At 42.5% G+C, this 19,403-nt stretch overlaps 1 protein-coding gene across 2 annotated transcripts in view; it reads right to left on the reverse strand.

The window, feature by feature from the left end:
* Window positions 1–19,403, reverse strand: part of LRMDA (leucine rich melanocyte differentiation associated) — a 2,082,283-nt gene that overhangs the window by 348,824 nt on the left and 1,714,056 nt on the right. For both annotated transcript variants that reach the window (XM_077259443.1, XM_077259442.1), the window contains one exon: window positions 6,935–7,019. In XM_077259443.1, the coding sequence (XP_077115558.1) occupies window positions 6,935–7,019 (85 nt within the window). The remainder of the gene's footprint in view (window positions 1–6,934; window positions 7,020–19,403) is intronic.

Raw genomic sequence — 19,403 nt, forward strand, 5'->3', positions numbered from 1 at the left:
TGACAACTTACTATCTATGTATTTGCACGGATGTATTTACAATGATATTACTGAGGTTTGTCGAAAGTTGTGGAGGCAGACAGGTGTAGTACAATGTTGGAGGACCATAGGGCCCTTCTTGATGCTGAATTATTAAAACAATTCTCATATGAAAATGCTGGCAGAAGAGGTCACAGTTCGTTGGCCTAGCAAGGAGTTCAGGTGAAAGAGACACAACTCCAATCCAGTAGAGGCAGTGGAACACTGACAAAGTTCACTGTGAACATGGCTCCTCGCTTTCCGGCAGTACCGCTTTTATTGGCAGGAGCCCACGCCTTCGTAATACAGAGACAGAGTACAACACCGCAAAAGCATTCACACTCTGCTCCTCAGACTTTCTATGTGCACAGTGACTGCCTCTAGGCAGAAGACGATGATGGTGGTAGTTGGAGTTGGAGCATTAACACAGTCATGAAGCAGCCATAACAACTTGAAAGAGAAGTATTTTTAACGAGATACCACACCACTGTTCGATATGTGACCTGTATTTGTCCATTTTGTTAACTAAAATAGTGTACCGAACTAGGGTAACAGACATCAAATACAGCTGAATGTAGGCCTGAATTTCCACATTTTGTAGGCATCAAATACATCAGACATCTGACAGCGATACCACACTGACAAATATGTGTCTTTTTTATATTGGAAGCTAAATAGTGCTGTATAGAATTAGATTCTCAAACAGCAAAAGAATGGATACACCGGCCTACAACGCCCAAACTTGGAGCAAAGAGATATATGACGGCTGTAACAGAAATACCACACTGGCAAATCTGTGGCCTTTCAAATTTCTTTTAGGCTGAATAGTGCTGTATAGAATTTGAGTATCACACAGCCACAAAATAAGTACACCGACCTCCAATGACCTAACTTGGAGCACAGAGATATATGACGGCTGTAACGGAAATACCACACTGGCAAATCTGTGGCCTTTCAATTTTTTTTAGGCGCATTAGTGCTGTATAGAATTTGACTATCAGACAGCCCCAAAAAAAAACAGCCTCCAATGACCAAACTTGGAGTACGCAGATATATGAGGCCTTTTTCAGTGAATTTAAGACACACAAAAAAAAGGGGGCACAAGGGTAGCACACACAACTATGCTACATATATTCACATAATCATAAAGCACAAGTGTATACTGTAACCGATGGAAAACACCCCTCCCTAGACACTCCCAGGGTGTCAAATAAACCGAATAGCTCCAAAAACATAGAACCACCAAGAAACGGAGCAAAACAATTTCAAATACCATAATTATTAAAAAATTAAATTAAAAAAGCTATACTGCGAAATGCGCATCGGGGCCGCCGGGTGAAGTGAGGGTTACTCCCCTGCTTCTTATGATGGGTAAGTGCACATTATTATTTGCTATTTAGCGGACTTTGGACCCGTTTTCATGGGGATACTGGGATTTATGAAACCTTATAGGGTCCATCAGTTTCCTGCTGTGTAATTATATATATGCACCTACTTCTTACCCCAGGGATGAGTTGTGATTCCCACATGTAATCCGGTGTACCGATATGTTTTCCCTGTGATACCTCTGTATTGGTATATACTGCTTACAGCAGATATATACATAAGATCTTTTAGCTGTATTGCTATTTTGTATTATTCAAATAAACTTTGTATTTTTTAATAATTATGGCATTTGAAATTGCTTTGCTCCGTTTCTTGGTGGAACTATGCTACATATGCCTGACAAACTATAATTTTTACACAGGCCTCGGTCTGACAGAACAGACTGTATATTTTTTTTTGGGGGGGGGAATTTTTGGGACATATAAAAAGGTATATAGACAGTAAATAAGCTGCAGCAGCAGGCAGTTATGGAGCTTTGGGAAGGATGCAGTGGGACCAATGGATGCACATACAGGCTGTGCCCTGCCTGCCTAGCGCTGTAATATCAGGTCACGAATTAGTCCTAAAAAGGACTGTTGGTTTCTCAGGAGTTGTGGATGTAAGAGTTGCAGACCTACACTAACTATAAAAAACACGATTCTGACCCTATCTCGGCAGCAGCTCTCCCTACTCTCGCTGAAAAAGAAACAGAATGCGGCGAGCAGGGCGGCGCCAGGTCTCTTATACTGAGGATGATGCTGTACGGCCCAGCCAATCACTGCACGACCACAACAAAGATGGCTGTGGCGTTTCATGGCCTGGCAGACAATCCCTGCACTGTGATTGGGTCTCTAAAGTCCTCCAAAACTGCTGGGTGGAGACTGCAGTTACCGCCGAATAATCCCGGAAATGCTCACTGCTCGCCGAGTACCCCGATACTCGGGTGAGTAATGAGTAGTGGCGAGCACGTTCGCTCATCACTAGTCCTGTTTTGTTAATGGTGGCACACAAGCAATAGAGTTTACAGAGAGATAAATTCTCATTTCCACACAAGTCCAACAACAAAAATAATCCTTTGATTTTAGGGATGGAGACATACAGATAAGTATATCCATTCTTTTCATGTACATTTTCATAGGTCACCAGAAACCTTTGACAATAATGACAGCTAGACTTGAAGGTGAAATTCCCCCTTGCTTGTGAGCCTTTATTTATCATTACCTTATGACCTTTCCTCCCTGAAAAAACGTAGGCCAAAGCTGGGCTTGTCAGGTTCTCCAGCAGAAAGGGAAATAAGAAATTAAGAGATTCTCCATCTGGATGACCCTTCCTGACTGTCATTGATGAATGTGCTGAGCTTGACATTGCACAGGAAGCCTTGGCCTGCACACTCTCCCCACACACTGGTTACATTACAATGGGACTTAGAAATGGGAGAGCAGGGGAGTAAATCATTTAGATCTGGACAGTGAGCTTGTGGAGTTTCTGCCTGGCCTAATCTACAGTACTGGGAGTTTTTTTTACTTTGTACTTAAAGATATGAAAGTATTTTTATTCTCACTTTAAAGCTGTGCAGATGTTATTAACCCTGTAATGTAAAGGAACTCACTCGTTGATATAATGAAAAATTATCCTAGCCAAGTATACTATCATGACATTGACTATATTATTTCTTATGAATTAATGCTACATTATCGCTTCACTGATTAAAAAGTTTTTCCAGCACCTCTCACTTCCACATATGGAAACTTTGAGTCACTGATGATTTGCCATTTGGCAGAAGCTTGACAGACGTTGTGCACGCTACAACAGAACAGGTGCACAATACCCCCTCGAATACCTGTGAAGAGGCCAAAGGACTCCACATCAGCCGCAGCTTTCACCTCCTCATGTGGAGCTGAGTAGCCCTTTGAATTATAAAAAATACCCAATTATCAGGTACCATTCCATAGAATTGCTCGAATATGTCTGCATACAGAACGTGGATAAAGAAGTAAAAACACTGGCACTGCTGGCAGACCTGTTGTGACTGCCGCTCCTTTTCTATATAAAACGCTGTGATTACATTTTCATCACAGAATACAGGACCTAGAATGCAGGTACCCATAGCCCCATGTTGGCCTGTGCCTACTGATCTGTAAACTAACACACCATAGATGGAACCACGACATTGGGTAAAATTGACGGTCTACAAATCAGATCTATTAGAGAACTAGAATCTGCCACACACAAACTCAGAATGTCTTTCAAGTGATGTCAAGTCAACACAAGTTGACTTGTAGTTCTGCTGACATGTGCATTTTTTTCACACTAGAATGATTTTTATAACAATTTCCTCTCCTCATAACCCTATACTGGATGTCTTCAACATTGATGTTTTTGGCAACTGCCACAGTTCCGTATTTCTCCACTTCCATGCCATACTAACATAATGCTTTTTGTTAGAATGTAAGGTTTGAAAATTGAGCAGCAAAACAGTCTTATGTTTCTGTGAATGAGCCTATGTGTTACATTGGCCTCCACTAACATTATTATTTTCTTAATTGAATACGGCATATTGGACATACTCTTACTTTTGTTTTGCACACGAAAATATCTGATATTCCAGTGGCCCTTTTCAAGCAGACAGAATCAACATTGGGAAGATACTGAAACAAAACTTGTGCAAAGAGGGCTTAAAAATGGACTAGCAATAATAGCCAAGATATTTGGAAGAACTATAGCTTGAAGTTATAAGATTTTAGTCAAGTCTGTAGCTCAGCAGGACCCTCCTCCTACAAAATCCTATCACAAAAGGAACAGAGGAATAATAGTATTTTTCTTCAGGCAAGGTATTGTATGTTTTCTATACTTAAAAAGGTGGAGTTCTGAAACAAACAGTGAGACAGATACTTTATGGCACAATTACAAAGCAAAGTTTTAAACCTAAGACCCATTATACATTAATCACTAAGTTCAGTTGCAACAACATAGAAAATGTAAATGTTAAACAAACTACATTAAATGGAATCAGTCAGCAGGATTTCACCCCTCCCAAACTAGTTATATGTAGCTCTTCCTTAGACAAGTCCAGCAATGACAATACATAGTATAAAGACGAAAAAAAGCCAGCTCACTGATCTTCAGAAAGCGCACAGAACTCCGTCCTGATGAGAAGCATTCATGTAGAATACGAAGACCAATTGTTCCAGCTCTTCCATAAAAAAATTATTTTATTGTATTATGATAAAAACATGAACAGCTTCACAGGCAACATCGAGGCACATGTGAGGAAAAGCTACGCTTTTCAGTCGTGACTGCGATCTTTATCAAAGCTCTGATAGCTCTCAAGCTTTGATAAAGATCGCAGTCGCAATCGAAACGCGTAGCTTTTCCTCACGTGTGCCTCGATGTTGCCTGTGAAGCTGTTCATGTTTTTACCATAATACAATAAAGGATTTTTTTATGTAACAGCTGGAACAATTGGTCTTCATATTCTACATGACCTTGGCATGCAAATGAGGCTAAAGAGCCTTGTTGGATCTGAAGCCTTTATCATTCTAGATCTCTTCCCCGCCTCATCCTGCATGACTGGTGACTCCTTTGCCTGAAGTCACACAGCATTTAGTCTGTCAGTCAGCAGGAGAATGTGCCGCTGGGCAGAGAACAGAGCTGGAGTGACAGTAGCTTCAGATCTACCATAGTTCTTCAGCCTCATTTGCATATCAATTCATAAGCTGATTTCTCAGTAAAGGAGGAACAGACTATCCATGTAAAGGTATTGCTGGACTTGTCTTTGAAAAAGCAACAAGCAAATATAAGTGGTGGAGCGGGGGAACCTGCTGACAGATTCCATTTAACATTTACGAATAACCATTTTAACATTTCAACTATATTTTTATGCTAGTGATAATTGACAAGTGTACATAAAGGCTGTGCCTCTTGAAACAATAAATATTAAGTTGCCTTCAAAAGCAGAAAGCAATAGAAGCTCCTCAATATTCATTGATCATTATACATAAAGCAATTCATAATTATTTTCATCCAAACAACAAAATTAAAAAGGAATAAAAGACAGTTTATAAAAAGATAAGTAACTCTTTCTGTAATAAAGCTAAACTGAAAACAAGACAAGTGCACACATTCAAATTATAATCCTACTTTGTTGATCCAGATTAAGGCAAAACTACCTAAAGATCAACTTAATATAGGGTATGAAAGCAATGTGCTAACTGATTTTACTATATGAATGAAGTTATCTCAGACTGAAACACTAAACACTAAATGTCACTTCTTCATCTCTTTCAATGCACTTAGGCATAATGACTTGTCTGATACATCATCAGTTGTACTCCCATTAATCAATCATTGATGGATTAACTGAAAGACAGTATTTGTATGTTCCCAATTAAATAAATCAAAGGGGTTTTCTGATATTATATACATATGACTCTAAAGTAGAACATTTTATAAAAATAATTAATCAGTAATTACTCCTTGACATACCATATAATTCCAGCTCTGGCACATCAGTGCTCTCCCATTTTGGAAGTGATGACATCCCATCTGTTCACTGCAGCCAATCATTAGCTTCAGAGGTGATGTTTGCATGCATAATATGTGACCACTTAGGCCAGTGACTGGCTACGGTGTTCAGGAAACTTTTGGATAGGAATGGCAGGAACCATCAGAGTTGTGACTCAGGAGCATCACAGGATTGAAGAGATGTGTAATTGTTATTTTTTATTTGAAACATTTTCTAATTTATGGTCAATTTTGTTTAGCCTCGGAATACAACTTTAACCCTAGAGCCTCAAGCAATGAGATGATCAACATGCATTATTATTGATAAGAAATGTGTTCACATGCTTAATACTTGTCTAGCTGACAATAGTCCATAAGATCTCAGGACCGCTCAGATTTTAAAATAGACTGAATGCAGAGAATCATATTCCTTACTTTATCTCTATTTTCAAACATGCAAAAAAAATAAAAAATGCAAGACTCCTATTTGTATTCTGTGGAGTTATATAAACTAAATCAATTTCTTTCTTTTCAGTTTAGCAGAAGATAATCCAAGCTCTTCAGCTTGCGCATTCTCATACTGACAATCATTTATGTGTTCGCCTCTTCAGATGAAGCATACTCAGTGATATTTCACATCATGTATCATGCAGCATAGTTGTGCAATGTGTTGTATGCCTGGAGAAATAAATCTGGTCTATGAGGTAGGAGCTTAAATGTCAAGCTCGTTCTGAGTATGTGACCTAGAAAATGACCTGCGGGTGCTGAGGCTAGTTCTATGGTCTCTACATTTTCTATGGTGATCTTTCAAGAGAGACTTTAACTCTTGCTTTTTTTCCTCCTTCACTAATCATTTTCCTTTGTTAACTCAATGTTGTGTCCTGGGCCTTGACAAGGATGTTTTTCCATTATTTGTTTGAAAAAGTGCAGAATAGAAAGGGAAACTGCTGAGTCAGTAATATCGAGGTGTAAGCAAGAGGATGTGCTGTAAGCTTTTTACCACCTTACAATAAAAATCTATATAAATAATATGACATGTACATGTTACCTCTGTGATTGGTTGGGTCTCTTGATACTGATGGCAAGGGGGTGTAAGGCAAATCAGGAGAGCAGGGGTCTGTACCACTTGCAACCTGAAAAGAGAAAGACAAAACAGTAATTGGTCTGCAAAGCTAGGCAAGTAAGGATGTGTTTACACTAGCCAATGGCGGCTGATAAACAACATAGATGTGTAGAAGCTGATCGATGGTTGTTTAATAGCCTATTTAGACAGGCCAACTGCATTTCCATGAACAAAGAATGATCATTAATACTAGAGATGAGTGGATCTTTCGAAATTCGAATTTGCTGGTTTGCTGAATTAACCCACCAAAAATACGATTTGTGGGGAATAAATTTGCATGATTTGCTAAATTAAAAGCCCTCTAATTTCCTGGAAAATATGTGTGGAACATGGTCTGTTACCCTTAGAGTCAGTTAAACAAGTCTTGAGCTCTGTAATGCAAACACAGTCTTTTTAATGTCCAAAATGGCTTTGACGTATCTGGCTAAGAGAAAACGAGAGGTAACCTACATGGTATATAACTACACACTGCAGTATCAGACTTTTTAGGCTACCTAAATTGTACAAATGTTATAAAAATTATCCATTTTGGAGAGACAGATGCATGCATTGTTGTTATTTATAGACACATGGTGAAAACAGAAGATGTCATGTCATATTCACATGGGTGGGTACAACAATTATTCCTGTTTGGGGAGAATGAAGAGCTTTGTACTTTGCTAAATGAAGAAGCTATGTTTTTTCCATGGCCATCCCAAAATTATCCTTTTAATTATGGAGACAAAGTTGGTGTACTGTACGTTTTTAAATGTGAAGAAAAAATGGCCTTTCAACTAGAAGTGAAAAAATTATCCTTTATTGGGTGAGGATCCGCACCTGGTTTATTAATCACAAAATGATAAGGAAATTACAAAGGCTTTTTATCAAGCCATTCAAAAATGATCCAGGTTTTTTCTAGATATAAAACAGTTGCACTATTTATTTATAAATCTTTTAAAATATTAGTCCTATTTTCATAACTGTATCTTGAGGATACAAAAACATTAGAGTACATTTCCTAGCATCAGTAGTATTGTCTAGCACTATAAAATACAGTCGGCAACCAGGAGATATGTGGTTGGCATGACTGTACTGTGGCTGCAACAGGAGCAGCATGGTAGACTTATAGGGCAGGCCATGAGATGCTTGGCAGTGTAGAACCAGCAACTGCAGTACTAGTGTATAGAAGACATGAAGAACAGGAAGTAGAAGCCTGGCAAAGTCAGATCCATTGGCAATGGCAACAGCGCGATAGATTACAGCCAATGGGTAGTCACACAAACAGATGGAGTAGCTGATTTAATCATTAGCATGACCCGACAGTGTACGAAAGTCTGCAAAGATAAATGCCTGATTGATATTAACAAATATTAGGTTTTCCACTCTTATAACAGATAACTTATGTTTGCTTTGATGTGACAAATCCACCACGTAAACTGAACACCCTCTCTGACATTACAATGGAGACTGGACATGATCGTACGTCTCGCAAATAAATTGCGTCAATTCTCTGCACTCATCTAGTTTGTTTACTCAGAATTCCAAAGGATCATGGCTCTGGCTATCTGCTGGAGAAAGGACACAGGATAGGTAGGACTAAACTTGGTTGCTCAGGTGGTACAACTCTGTTGAAGTGCATCAGTTTTTGCACCAGCAGATAAATCATCTGGTTCATCATAACTAAAGATGAGTGAATATTTCAATGTTCGATTCGGATTATGAACGCAGAATTTGCAATATTCTCTGATTAGTTTGTTGAATATTCGCCGAACATAACTGAATGCCTTTCATCTCAATGGGAGGCAAAAACAAATGCACAACACCTTATAATAGCCCCAAATGCTGCCAAAACACATCAAATGAGGAGCAGAAACCTGGAAATGGCCTCAATTCAACCAGAGTACTAATTGTAGCAGGCACTGCAGCAATCAGCCAGGCATGGGGTATTGAGGTCTGGGACAGCATTTACAGCTTTCAATTGAAAGTCACAGTAAGACAAGGTGGGTTAGAGTTCAGTGTAGGCCTTCTGTGCTGGGAACCCTGATACCACATGCAACTGCTCAACCTGCTTTCATACTTAGCCACACTCAGGTAGCACAAATATCATACATTTTGTATACTACTATTGTCAGAAAAATCTAAGCATAGTAACACGGAATCAAGGAAGTGGAGGCCTGATGGTCTTGGAGGCCTACTGCTACAGGCAACACGCATGAAGGAGACCCAACCAGGAGTCTACACATTTACAAAAATGAATGACAGACACCAACAAAGTGGCATCAATTGCAATAAAGTAGAATTAGTATAGCGGGGACCGATACCTCTTCCACTACAGCCAATCCAGCAGATAGAGACTGTGATGGGCAAGGTGGTGGAATCACTGTTCCGTATCCCTCTGGAAGAGGGCGTAACAAGGTGGCCTACCAAATCCCTACTCGGACAAGTGGCAGTAGGCGAAAACTGCGACCCAAGGAGGTACAAAGAGATGGCACCAGGTGTTAATCCATGACTGACCTACAGAAGGTGACAGCTGACCCCCTAGAGCAGGTAAGCTGCTATGGCCCAAAGGAGGGATGAAAAATGCAGGCAGGAACTGTAGGGACTCTGGAAACACGGGTGCAGATGAGACCGGCTGAGGAACAGAAAAGCACTGGCAGGTGCAGGCTGGACCAGGTGTTAGACAGATGGGCACTCTCAGGTGTGATCTGGACCGGCTGATGGACAGAAGAGCTCAGACAGGTACGAGCAGACAGGCATAGACAGGTAAGAGTAAACGGGTACAGGGTAGACAAGCAGACAGGCGGACTTGGGGAACCTGACAACTAGCAAGCATGCAAGGCAAACTAACAACATAACACAGGCACCTCCATATTGGAGGAGAAGCCTTAAATAGAAGGTGTCGCCCAGCTATAAGTTGAGAATACATTAGGTTGATGCAAGTGGCCCTTTTAAGAGGGAGGGAGCATGCGTGTGCACCCTCTAAGCATAGTTCCCGGTCTACAACTGAACCTTGGTTGACACCGACACATAGAGGGCGAGATGAGGAGGTGGTGTGTGAGTGGGAGACACTGAATGCTATGTCTGTTAGGTATGAGAAGGTCCAAAGGGCCAAGTCTGTAATGTCAAAGGATCAAAAAGTCTCTAGTAAGAGGGAATTGTTATGGTGACCTGGTGGTTAGGAGCACTAGGAATGACCTGATGAGCAAACTAGTAATACAGGACCAGCTCTGGGAAGTGGGAGCTCTGCTGACCGCAACCCCTAATCCTATCACAACAACTAGAAATAGCCGTGGAGCATACCTGACTCTGCCTAGACGCCTCTTCACAGCCTAAGAGCTAATTACCCCTAAAGATAGAAAATAAAGCCTACCTTGCCTCAGAGAAATTCCCCAAAGAAAACAGGCAGCCCCCCACAAATATTAACTGTGAGTTAAGATGGAAGTCACAAACACAGGAATGAAACAGGTTTCAGCAAAGGAGGCCAGACTTAACTAAACAGACTGAGGATAGAAAAGGCAACTTTGCGGTCAGCACAAAAAACTATAAAAACCACGCAGAGTGTGCAAAAGAGACCCCCGCACCGACTCATGGTGCAGAGGTGCCACTCTGCATCCCAGAGCTTCCAGCTAGCTTGGCAAAATCATGATAGCAAGCTGGACAAGAAAACAGAGATAAACAATTTAACTAGCAGGGACTTAGCTTTTGCTGGAGTAGACAGGTCATCTGCAAGCTCCAAGAGAGAACTGAACCAGTACTAGAACATTGACAGCTGGCATCAAGTAACGATCTGAGTGGAGTTAAATAGAGCAGCCAGCCTAGAACTAAATGAGGTCAGCTGGAGAAGGAACCTCAGAACCAGCAGCTCCACTCACAGCCACCAGAGGGAGCCCATGGACAGAACTCGCCAAAGTACCATTCATGACCACAGGAGGGAGTTCGAGAACGGAATTCACAACAGTACCCCCCCTTGAGGAGGGGTCACCGAACCCTCACCAGAGCCCCCAGGCCGATCAAGATGAGCCAAATGAAAGGCACGAACCAGATCGGCAGCATGAACATCAGAGGCAACAACCCAGGAATTATCCTCCTGACCATAACCTTTCCACTTGACCAGGTACTGAAGTTTCCGTCTCGAAATACGAGAATCCAAAATCTTCTCCACCACATACTCCAACTCCCCCTCAACCAACACCGGGGCAGGAGGGTCAACGGAGGGAACCATAGGAGCCACATATCTCCGCAATAACGACCTATGGAACACATTATGGATGGCGAAAGAAGCTGGAAGGTCCAAACGAAATGACACAGGATTAAGAATTTCAGAAATCTTATAAGGACCAATGAACCGAGGCTTAAACTTAGGAGACGAAACCTTCATAGGAACATAACGAGACGACAACCAAACCAAATCCCCAACACGAAGTCGGGGACCAACACAGCGATGGCGGTTAGCGAAACGTTGAGCCTTCTCCTGGGACAATGTCAAATTGTCCACCACATGAGTCCAAATTTGCTGCAACCTGTCCACCACAGAATCCACACCAGGACAGACCGAAGGCACAACCTGCCCTGAAGAAAAACGAGGATGGAAACCAGAATTACAGAAAAAGGGTGAAACCAAAGTGGCCGAGCTGGCCCGATTATTAAGGGCGAACTCAGCCAAAGGCAAGGAGGACACCCAATCATCCTGATCAGCAGAAACACAGCATCTCAGATATGCTTCCAAAGTCTGATTGGTTCGTTCGGTTTGGCCATTTGTCTGAGGATGGAAAGCTGAAGAAAAAGACAAATCAATGCCCATCTTAGCACAAAAGGACCGCCAAAACCTTGAAACAAACTGGGAACCTCTGTCCGACACGATGTTCTCCGGAATGCCATGCAAACGAACCACATGCTGGAAAAATAATGGAACCAAATCAGAGGAGGAAGGCAATTTAGGCAAAGGTACCAAATGGACCATCTTAGAGAAGCGATCACAAACTACCCAGATGACCGACATCCTTTGAGAGACAGGGAGATCCGAAATAAAATCCATGGAAATATGCGTCCAGGGCCTTTTCGGGACCGGCAAGGGCAAAAGCAACCCACTGGCACGAGAACAGCAGGGCTTAGCCCGAGCACAAATCCCACAGGACTGCACAAAAGAACGCACATCCCGTGACAAGGAAGGCCACCAAAAGGATCTAGCCACCAAATCTCTGGTACCAAAGATTCCAGGATGACCAGCCAACACCGAACAATGAACCTCAGAGATAACTCTGCTAGTCCATCTATCAGGGACAAACAGTTTCTCCGCTGGACAACGGTCAGGTCTATCAGCCTGAAACTCCTGCAGCACCCACCGCAAATCAGGGGGGATGGCAGACAAAATTACCCCTTCTTTGAGAATACCAGCCGGCTCAGGAACTCCCGGAGAATCAGGCACAAAACTCCTTGAAAGGGCATCAGCCTTCACATTCTTAGAACCTGGAAGGTACGAAACCACAAAATCGAAGCGGGAGAAAAACAGCGACCATCGAGCGTGTCTAGGATTCAACCGCTTGGCAGACTCGAGATAAGTCAGATTCTTGTGATCCGTCAAGACCACCACGCGATGCTTGGCTCCTTCAAGCCAATGTCGCCACTCCTCGAACGCCCACTTCATAGCCAACAACTCTCGATTGCCCACATCATAATTGCGCTCAGCAGGCGAAAACTTTCTAGAAAAGAAAGCACATGGTTTCATCACCGAGCCATCAGAACTTCTTTGAGATAAAACAGCCCCTGCTCCAATCTCAGAAGCATCCACCTCGACCTGAAACGGGAGCGAAACATCTGGCTGACACAACACAGGGGCAGAAGAAAAACGACGCTTCAACTCCTGAAAAGCCTCAACGGCCGCAGAGGACCAATTGACCACATCAGCACCTTTCTTGGTCAAATCAGTCAATGGTTTAACAACACTAGAAAAATTAGCGATGAAGCGACGGTAAAAATTAGCAAAGCCCAGGAATTTCTGAAGGCTCTTCACAGAAGTAGGCTGAGACCAATCATAAATGGCCTGAACTTTAACAGGATCCATCTCGATAGTAGAAGGGGAAAAAATGAAGCCCAAAAATGAAACCTTCTGAACTCCAAAGAGACATTTAGACCCCTTCACAAACAAGGAATTAGCACGAAGGATCTGGAACACCATTCTGACCTGCTTCACATGAGACTCCCAATCGTCCGAAAAGACCAAAATATCATCCAAATATACAATCATGAATCTATCCAGGTACTTTCGGAAGATGTCATGCATAAAGGACTGAAACACAGATGGAGCATTAGAAAGCCTGAATGGCATCACCAGGTACTCAAAATGGCCCTCGGGCGTATTAAATGCTGTTTTCCATTCATCGCCCTGTTTAATACACACAAGGTTATACGCCCCTCGAAGATCTATCTTAGTGAACCAACTAGCCCCCTTAATCCGAGCAAACAAATCAGACAGCAGAGGCAAAGGGTACTGAAATTTGACGGTGATTTTATTGAGAAGGCGGTAATCTATACAAGGTCTCAGAGAACCATCCTTCTTGGCCACAAAAAAGAACCCTGCTCCCAACGGTGACGACGACGGGCGAATATGCCCTTTCTCCAAGGACTCCTTTATATAACTCCGCATAGCAGCATGCTCTGGCACAGACAAATTGAACAGTCGGCCCTTCGGAAACTTACTACCAGGAATCAAATTAATTGCACAATCGCAATCCCTATGAGGAGGTAGGGCACTGGATTTGGGCTCATCAAATACATCCTGGTAATCCGACAAGAACTCAGGGACTTCAGAAGGATGGGAAGACGAAATTGACAACAATGGGACATCACCATGTACCCCTTGACAACTCCAACTAGATACAGACATTGATTTCCAATCCAATACTGGATTATGGACCTGTAGCCATGGCAAACCCAAAACGACCACATCATGCAAATTATGCAACACCAAAAAAGCGAATATCCTCCTGATGTGCAGGAGCCATGCACATGGTCAATTGAGTCCAGTACTGAGGCTTATTCTTGGCCAAAGGCGTAGCATCAATTCCTCTTAATGGAATAGGATACTGTAAAGGCTCCAAGAAAAAACCACAGCGCCTGGCAAACTCCAAGTCCATCAAATTCAGGGCAGCGCCTGAATCCACAAATGCCATAACAGAATAGGACGACAGAGAGCAAATCAGAGTAACGGACAAAAGAAATTTTGGCTGTACAGTACCAATGGTGGCAGACCTAGCGAACCGCTTAGTGCGCTTAGGACAATCAGAGATAGCATGAGTGGTGTCACCACAGTAAAAACACAGCCCATTCTGACGTCTGTATTCTTGCCGTTCAGCTCTGGTCAAGGTCCTATCACATTGCATAGGCTCAGGCCTCTGCTCAGAAGATACCGCCAAATGGTGCACAGTTTTGCGCTCACGTAAGCGTTGATTGATCTGAATGGCCAAGGACATAGACTCATTCAGACCAGCAGGCGTGGGGAATCCCACCATAACATCCTTAACCCCTTCCCGACATTTGACGTACTATCCCGTCGAGGTGGGGTGGGCCCGTATGACCGCCGACGGGATAGTACGTCATACGCGATCGGCCGCGCTCACGGGGGGAGCGCGGCCGATCACGGCCGGGTGTCAGCTGCATATCGCAGCTGACATCTGGCACTATGTGCCAGGAGAGGTCACGGACCGCCCCCGGCACATTAACCCCCGGCACACCGCGATCAAACATGATCGCGATGTGCCGGCGGTGCAGGGAAGCATCGCGCAGGGAGGGGGCTCCCTGCGGGCTTCCCTGAGCCCCCCGCAGCAACGCGATGTGATCGCGTTGCTGCGAGGGTCTTACCTCCCTCCCTGCCTGCTCCAGACCCGGATCCAAGATGGCCGCGGATCCGGGTCCTGCAGGGAGGGAGGTGGCTTCACAGAAGCCTGCTCAGAGCAGGCACTGTTTAGCAGCCTGCACTTCTCGCAGATCGGTGATCTGTCAGAGTGCTATGCAAACTGACAGATCACCGATCTGTATTGTCCCCCCCTGGGGCAAAGTAAAAAAGTTAAAAAAAAAATTTCCAAATGTGTAAAAAAAAAAAAAAAAAAAAATATTCCAAAATAATGAAAAAAAAAAAATATTATTCCCATAAATACATTTCTTTATCTAAATAATAAAAAAAAAACAATAAAAGTACACATATTTAGTATCGCCGCGTCCGTAACGACCCGACCTATAAAACTGGCCCACTAGTTAACCCCTTCAGTAAACACCGTAAGAAAAAAAAAAAAAAAAACGAGGCAAAAAACAACGCTTTATTATCATACTGCCGAACAAAAAGTGGAATAACACGCGATCAAAAAGACTGCTATAAATAACCATAGTACCGCTGAAAACGTCATCTTGTCCCGCAAAAAACGAGCCGCCATACAGCATCATCAGCAAAAAAATAAAAAAGTTATAGTCCTGAGAATAAAGCGATACCAAAATAATTATTTTTTCTATAAAATAGTTTTTATCGTATAAAAGCGCCAAAACATAAAAAAAATGATATAAATGAGATATCGCTGTAATCGTACTGACCCGACGAATAAAACTTCTTTATCAGTTTTACCAAACGCGGAACGGTATAAACGCCTCCCCCAAAAGAAATTCATGAATAGCTGGCTTTTGATCACTCTGCCTCACAAAAATCGGAATAAAAAGCGATCAAAAAATGTCACGTGTCCGAAAATGTTACCAATAAAAACGTCAACGCGTCCCGCAAAAAACAAGATCTCACATGACTCTGTGGACTCAAATATGGAAAAATTACAGCTCTCAAAATGTGGTAACGCAAAAAATATTTTTTGCAATGAAAAGCGTCTTTCAGTGTGTGACGGCTGCCAATCATAAAAATCCGCTAAAAAACCTGCTATAAAAGTAAATCAAACCCCCCTTCATCACCCCCTTAGTTAGGGAAAAATAAAAAAATTAAAAAATGTATTTATTTCCATTTTCCGGTTAGGGTTAGGGCTAGAGTTAGGACTAGAGTTAGGGCTAGGGTTAGGGTTAGGGCAAGGGTTAGGGCTAGTGTTACGGCTAGTGTTACGGCTAGTGTTAGGGCTAGTGATAGGGCTAGGGTTATTGCTAGGGTTAGGGCTAGAGTTGGGGCTAGGGTTGGGGCTACAGTTAGGGTTGGGGTTAAAGATAGGGTTAGGGTTTGGATTACATTTACGGTTGGGAATAGGGTTGGGTGTGTCTGGGTTAGAGGAGTGGTTAGGGTTACTGTTAGGATTAGGGTAAGGGGTGTGTTTGGATTAGGGTTTCAGTTATAATTGGGGGGTTTCCACTGTTTAGGCACATCAGGGGCTTTCCAAACGGGATATGGCATCCGATCTGAATTCCAGCCAATTCTGCGTTGAAAAAGGAAAACAGTGCTCCTTCCCTTCCGAGCTCTCCAGTGTGCCCAAACAGGGGTTTACCCCAACATATGGGGTATCAGCGTACTCAGGACAAATTGGACATCATCTTTTGGGGTCCAATTTCTCCTACTACCCTTGGGAAAATACAAAACTGGGGGCCAAAAAATAAGTTTTGTGGGAAAAAAAAAGATTTTTTATTTTCACGGCTCTGCGTTGTAAACTGTAGTGAAACATTTGGGGGTTCAAAGTTCTCACAACACATCTAGATAAGTTCCTTGGGGGGTCTAGTTTCCGATATGGGGTCACTTGTGGGGGGTTTGTACTGTTTGGGTACATCAGGGGCTCTGCAAATGCAACGTGACGCCTGCAGACCGATCCATTTAAGTCTGCATTCCAAATGGCGCTCCTTCCCTTCCGAGCTCTGTCATGCGCCCAAACAGTGGTTCCCCCCCACATATGGGGTATCAGCATACTCAGGACAAATTGGACAACAACTTATTGGGTCCAATTTATCCTGATACCCTTGTGAAAATACAAAACTGGGGGCTAAAAAATCATTTTTGTGAAAAAAAAAAGAATTTTTATTTTCACGGCTCTGCGTTATAAACTGTAGTGAAACACTTGGGGGTTCAAAGTTCTCACAACACATCTAGATAAGTTCCTTGGGGGGTCTAGTTTCCAATATGGGGTCACTTGTGGGGGGTTTGTACTGTTTGGGTACATCAGGGGCTCTGCAAATGCAACGTGACGCCTGCAGACCAATCCATTTAAGTCTGCATTCCAAATGGCGCTCCTTCCCTTCCGAGCTCTGTCATGCGCCCAAACAGTGGTTCCCCCCCACATATGGGGTATCAGCATACTCAGGACAAATTGGACAACAACTTTTGAGGTCCAATTTATCCTGATACCCTTGTGAAAATACAAAACTGGGGGCTAAAAAATCATTTTTGTGAAAAAAAAAAGAATTTTTATTTTCACGGCTCTGCGTTATAAACTGTAGTGAAACACTTGGGGGTTCAAAGCTCTCAAAACACATCTAGATAAGTTCCTTAGGGGGTCTACTTTCCAAAATGGTGTCACTTGTGGGGGTTTTTAATGTTTAGGCACATCAGGGGCTCTGCAAACGCAACATGGCATCCCATCTTAATTCCAGTCAATTTTGCATTGAAAAGTAAAATAGCGCTCCTTCCCTTCCGAGCTCTGCTATGCGCCCAAACAGTGGTTTACCCCCACATATGGGGTATCGTCGTACTCAGGACAAATTGCACAACAACATTTCTGCTCTAATTTCTTCTCTTACCCTTGGGGAAATAAAAAAATCGGGGCGAAAAGATCATTTTTGTGAAAAAATATGATTTTTTATTTTTACGGCTCTGCATTATAAACTTCTGTGAAGCACTTGTTGGGTCAAAGTGCTCACCACACATCTCGATAAGTTCCTTAGGGGGTCTACTTTCCAAAATGGTGTCACTTGTGGGGGGTTTCAATGTTTAGGCACATCAGGGGCTCTCCAAATGCAACATGGCGTCCCATCTCAATTCCAGTCAATTTTGCATTGAAAAGTCAAATGGCGCTCCTTCACTTCCGAGCTCTGCCCTGCGCCCAAACAATGGTTTACACCCACATATGGGGTATCAGCGTACTCAGGACAAATTGCACAACAATTTTTGGGGTCCAATTTCTTCTCTTACCCTTGGGAAAATAAAAAATTGGGGGCGAAAAGATCATTTTTGTGAAAAAATATGATTTTTTATTTTTACCGCTCTGCATTATAAACTTCTGTGAAGCACTTGTTGGGTCAAAGTGCTCACCACACATCTAGATAAGTTCCTTAGGGGGTCTACTTTCCAAAATGGTGTCACTTGTGGGGGGTTTCAATGTTTAGGCACATCAGGGGCTCTCCAAATGCAACATGGCGTCCCATCTCAATTCCAGTCAATTTTGCATTGAAAAGTCAAATGGCGCTCCTTTCCTTCCGAGCTCTGCCATGCGCCCAAACAGTGGATTACCCCCACATATGGGGTATCAGCGTACTCAGGACAAATTGTACAACAAATTTTGGGGTCTATTTTCTCCTGTTACCCTTGGTAAAATAAAACAAATTGGATCTGAAATAAATTTTGTGTGAAAAAAAGTTAAATGTTCATTTTTATTTAAACATTCCAAAAATTCCTGTGAAACACCTGAAGGGTTAATAGACTTGTTGAAAGTGGTTTTGAGTACCTTGAGGGGTGCAGTTTTTAGAATGGTGTCACACTTGGGTATTTTCTATCATATAGACCCCTCAAAATGACTTCAAATGAGATGTGGTCCCTAAAAAAAATGGTGTTGTAAAAATGAGAAATTGCTGGTCAACTTTTAACCCTTATAACTCCGTCACAAAAAAAAAATTTGGTTCCAAAATTGTGCTGATGTAAAGTAGACATGTGGGAAATGTTACTTATTAAGTATTTTGCGTGACATATGTCTGTGATTTAAGGGCATAAAAATTAAAATTTGGAAAATTGCGAAATTTTCAAAATTTTCGCCAAATATTCGTTTTTTTCACAAATAAACGCAAGTTATATCGAAGAAATTTTACCACTATCATGAAGTACAATATGTCACGAGAAAACAGTGTCAGAGTCGCCAAGATCCGTTGAAGCATTCCAGAGTTATAACCTCATAAAGGGACAGTGGTCAGAATTGTAAAAATTGGCCCGGTCATTAACGTGCAAACCACCCTTGGTGGTGAAGGGGTTAAGGGCTTCAGAAAGACCCTTTCTGAAAATTGCCGCCAGGGCACACTCATTCCACTGAGTAAGCACAGACCACTTTCCAAACTTCTGACAATATACCTCCGCTTCATCCTGACCCTGACACAAAGCCAGCAAGATTTTCTCTGCCTGACCCACTGAATCTGGTTCATCATAAAGCAATCCAAGCGCCAGAAAAAACGCATCTACATTACGCAATGCAGGATCTCCTGGCGCAAGGGAAAATGCCCAGTCTTGAGGGTCGCCAAGCAGCAAAGA

This window comes from Ranitomeya variabilis, chromosome 4, assembly GCF_051348905.1.
Source record: "Ranitomeya variabilis isolate aRanVar5 chromosome 4, aRanVar5.hap1, whole genome shotgun sequence".
Lineage (NCBI taxonomy): Eukaryota > Metazoa > Chordata > Amphibia > Anura > Dendrobatidae > Ranitomeya > Ranitomeya variabilis.